Raw genomic sequence first — 4674 nt, 5'->3', positions numbered from 1 at the left:
CTAGCTTTCGATAATAACATTCAAGAATAAAAAAATATATATTACTGGATACAAGAAAAAATTGCTGATTAGTGGGGAAAAATATCCTAAAAATACTCTGTTCCAATAAATTAGCTAAAATTGACCCAAACTATATAGCCTCAAAATGCAATGAATCCATCCATGACTTAACAAGTTGAAACAGAAGGCCAGTGAAACTATATACTACAGTAAATCATTGCAATTACAATCATAATGGAGTCTTCAATTTCAAAATCGAGAGTTGTTTTGACCCCTTCCAGCTACATAACCAGACATGGATGCTGCCTTCCTTTTTCTTAGGTACATGATTGAACCACTGATTAGTAACAAAAAAATCACCACCCCCTGTACAAAGTTTTTCACATGAAAACATCAATATTTTAACACAAAACCTTGTTTATCATATGTAGTTCAATCATGTAAAGGTTATACAAATCTATGCACCACAACATTGAAAACAGAAACATTCTTATGCTTACTTCAAATTTGGACACTGGTTGCATTACATATTCTCACAACCATGTATACACAAACTCATGTTTAAACCATCATGATAAGTTGACATAAAAAATGTACAAGGAAAAATAATAGAAGCCTTTGAAAAACGTTTCTGCTAACTTCATTTATTTTCTAAGAAATAACAAAGACAACTCAAACACCACATGGATGTGACACAGTAATAGTATTTTTCATTTCAATTGTATTTTGATATTCAGGAACAATAGAGTCCCTTCGATGCTTCTTGAGGATATTTCATTTGGCATAAATCTATATGAGGGAATATGTAGGAAATGCTGACTTAAGAGTACCATAAAACAGAAAAGTAGAATAAAGTAGGATGGATGGTTACTAAAAATGAGATGAATATAAATTTATAAGTTCATTATATGCATTCTGTATAATGCCAATTCAAGAACAATATGAAGCACTCTCAGATTCCTTATAATGCCAATTCAAGTAGGATGGATAGTTATTAAATAAGTCTACGGCACACCAGGAAAATCATTAGAGGCTCTAATATCTACCAAATGACTTCTAATATATGCCTCATTCTAATTTTCTAAACCCAACGGGACACTTTACGAGTACATGCTGATAGGAACTATTTTCTAGTGGAATCTGAAGAATGCAGTTCAGGACCTAATAATAGCACTTTTTTGAGCTAGTTCATACACTTGCCACCAGACCTTCATATTAAGGTCTGTTTCGACAAGTTTTTCCATAAACACTTCTAGAAGAGAAAAATAGAAGGAAAAAATTATGAGTATCTCGAAGTTAAAATTAGCTCATGTACAAATTAAAAGTAAGAATTCGGAGAGGTTTTACAAATTAGCTTATGCATAAACTAAGCTTAACTTATGGGGAAACTAATCTCAAATTTTTCTTCTTATTTTTCTCTTGTGGAGAATTGTTCCGAAAGAGACCTTAAAGATGTTGAAAACAGAAGGCTTTTCCAGCAGATAAACTCAAGATGATAGTGATTTTTATAAAAACTTATTATGCATATTAATGTCACACACAAGACAGTAAGTCCTGGTGCAACTTTGAGGTATTGCCTATAATGTGAAGGTCACAGATACAAATCCTAAATCCAACCTCACTACTTCAAGGGATAAGGTTGCATGCCTCTAACCTCTAAAGACACCACTAGGTCAGAACCTCATACATTCAACAGTCCTCTGATTAATATCATACACATAGTTTGAAGTACCTAATATTCCCAGAAATTTAGGGAATCAAACACATCACAGCAACTGACAGTGACAGCAAAAGTTAATCCTCTAAGGTATAATATTAGATCATCAGAATAAACTGCACACCATATTATTTTATTTTTCCAATCAACCTAGTTCCGAAGCTAAGCTACTAAGCAAATATAAGAATAAGTGTAAGCTAAAAGCTTAAGATTACCTCAAAATTGAGCACTGACAACTTCTCCTCATTAACTGGGGTTATACAGCTTCTATAAGTGATGTAAGACTGGGAACTATTATCTGAAGATGATGAGTCGTCGGCTAATCTTCTATCTGATTGTGAATGAGTGGACTGTCCAGCAACATGTGACACTTTCTGAGATTCGGCAGTACCATCAGGAATTTCTAAAGAAGACCTACCTTTTCGAGACTTTGTTTTCTTTGCATCCTTTGTTGAATCTTTAATTTCTACACATTTGAATGGGATTCGGTAGCCAGTCTCACTGCAGCGATATTTGCTGTCACCCTACAAGCCCCCCAATAAAAGCTTGCAGATAAAAATAAAGAGGCCATGAAAAACAACAAAGCATATAACATATAATGTAGATAACAGCAAGTAAGAAAGACCAAGAAACATGCAATGAAGAGCTAACGAGCAATCCCAAACATAGACATAAAAAGAGGTTTAAATTTTTAAAACACTTCACTTCACAAAACTTCTTACGGATTAGGAAAACTCAATATTAAGAAGTTGAATCTCATTTCTTTGATGAACACGAACCCATTCATTCTCTAGTCCTTTCACATCACATCAACATTTATGTTCAAAAGCAAGGCCTTGTGAACAAGCCTGTACAAAGATATACAATCTCCTCAAATCCGTTATGTTACAGTAATCCTAAATCAACAAATAACTTGATAGAATACAACAAAAACTGTATCCAGATCGGAATACATAGGCTATTCATACATATATATAAATATATATATATATATATATATATATATTGCATCAACCTTCAATCTCATTAAGAAAGCTAGATGATCTAGGTAGTTGCAAAATGAAAGGACTGCACTTATACACCGTACAATTCTCTATCAACAACAGCAGTAAGACAGCAAACAATCAAACACTATATACGCCAAACCCAGAAATGACAATAAATAAAATCAAATACTCAGTGTCAAACCCATGTTTATGAGAAACTCCAATTATCTTATAGCAATTGCAACTAGTATAAGATCACACCCCAATTTGAAGGGGGGAAAAGAGAACCTTCTCAGAGTAGAGGCAGGGGACACAGGGGCCGGAAGGAGAACATTCGAAGGTAATATTAGTTCCTGAGGGTTTTTCTTTGAAACTCAGAAGAACTCTGCGCCCAACTCCATTTCCATGTTGAGTCTCTTCTCTATCCCAATCCCTGCCCAGTTCAAACAACGAACAAAAGATTCCAACTTTAAGAGAAACTAGATCAAACCAGTTTTATGGATCACCAATCAGGAACTCAAGATGCGAACTTTATACAAAACCATAGATGCAGAGAGAGAGAGAGAGATTGGAGCTTACGTTTGTTGCCCTAAAGCAGGAAACGCAGAAATGGAGAAGAAGAAGAAGAAGAGTGGAAGAAGGAATTGGGAATTTGCAAAATTCATTGCTTACTCTGTGCTTTTCCTCTTCTCTCTTTTCTTTTCATGAATATGAAACCAAATCTGTTTTATTCATTAATATTAAATACTGCATTTCTCCTCATCACTCTTTAAAACACGTTTCATTATCAGAAGTTCAGTTAAGTATTTACGTAAATCATGTTATTATTTTATATTTTCTTAATTTTATTTTATTTCTCGATATCACTGGTTATAGATTATTTTAGTTTAATTATTCTCGCTAATGTTTTTTTTTTATAATACTCAGTTAATATATTAAATTAACAGAATACGAATGAGAATTGGTTAATAAAATTAAATTTATATTAAATTATATTTTTTCCTAATATTACCTTTAATACGTGTTCCTACTAGGGAGATGAGATTTAGAAAACTATTGAAGTCTTCTTCTCCTTCCTTCGGTCGGTCAGGTTACTGGATGATGAGCTGGGATTCCCCTCGTCCTCCTGCTTTTCCTTCGGCACTTGATCTCGGGTGAACACCGGATTGTGGGGTACCTGCGAAGGCACTCCGACGCTCAAGTCAGTAAAGCGGGTGGTCAGCTCTCAGGTAGGTGAACAGTAATAAATGACATACCTTATTCCTTGATATGTGTGCTATTTATATTATTCTAATGGGCCTACCTTGTTGGACCCGTTTATCGAGATGAATATCGCTTAGGGTTGCATTACCTAATTCTTAATGATGGATTAACTTCGCTGACCTTGGTTTGAGCGTTAACGGTGATAGGGGTTGGCCATTAGCCAGGTTTCCCTGGTATGGGTTGGCCATCGGCCAGATTCCCATGGTCTCGGTCGTCTCGGCCAGGTCTTCTCAGGTTTCGACCGAGTCTTTTGAGGTTTCGGTCGTGTCTTCTGAGGTCTCGGCCAAGTGGGTCGTCGGCCTCGTCGTTCGGCCAAGTTTAACTAGGTCTCTCTTAGTCTCGGTCAGGTTGACCAGGCCTCGGTCAGGTTGACTAGTTCTCGGCCTCGTCCATACCGATACAATACGAATGAGACATATTTTTATTCATTTTTAAATTTTATGTTTTAATATATCTCATTATTAATATATTCATTATGTTAATTTTTATTGGTTATGCATGTAAAATAATCAAAATAAAGTTTATGAAATGTTCTTTATGATTAAATTTCTAAAATGTATAATATATTAATATATTATATTTATTGTTTATTGAACAAAAAAATCATTGATAAAAGATATTTTTTTTAGGAATGATAATGCGGGACGGACCATGCTGGCCGATCATAGTCCACTATCAAAAAGTGTGTGGCGGGTTCACTAAGCTAGC

The 4674-nt window shown here is 34.8% G+C and overlaps 1 protein-coding gene across 1 annotated transcript; it reads right to left on the bottom strand.

The window, feature by feature from the left end:
• Positions 1 to 19: 19 nt before the first annotated feature.
• Positions 20 to 3486, bottom strand: LOC137810697 (structural polyprotein). Its single transcript, XM_068612096.2, has 4 exons — positions 3283 to 3486; positions 2992 to 3136; positions 1933 to 2241; positions 20 to 366 (listed from the first exon to the last, which is right to left on the bottom strand). Exons 1-4 carry the CDS (start codon positions 3366 to 3368, stop codon positions 250 to 252), a joined length of 657 nt encoding a protein of 218 aa, XP_068468197.2. The 5' UTR covers positions 3369 to 3486; the 3' UTR covers positions 20 to 249.
• Positions 3487 to 4674: the final 1188 nt, after the last annotated feature.

The sequence above is a fragment of the Phaseolus vulgaris genome, chromosome 2, assembly GCF_051622355.1.
Source record: "Phaseolus vulgaris cultivar YP4 chromosome 2, ASM5162235v1, whole genome shotgun sequence".
Lineage (NCBI taxonomy): Eukaryota > Viridiplantae > Streptophyta > Magnoliopsida > Fabales > Fabaceae > Phaseolus > Phaseolus vulgaris.
This window is presented reverse-complemented; position numbering and strand designations above follow the sequence as displayed.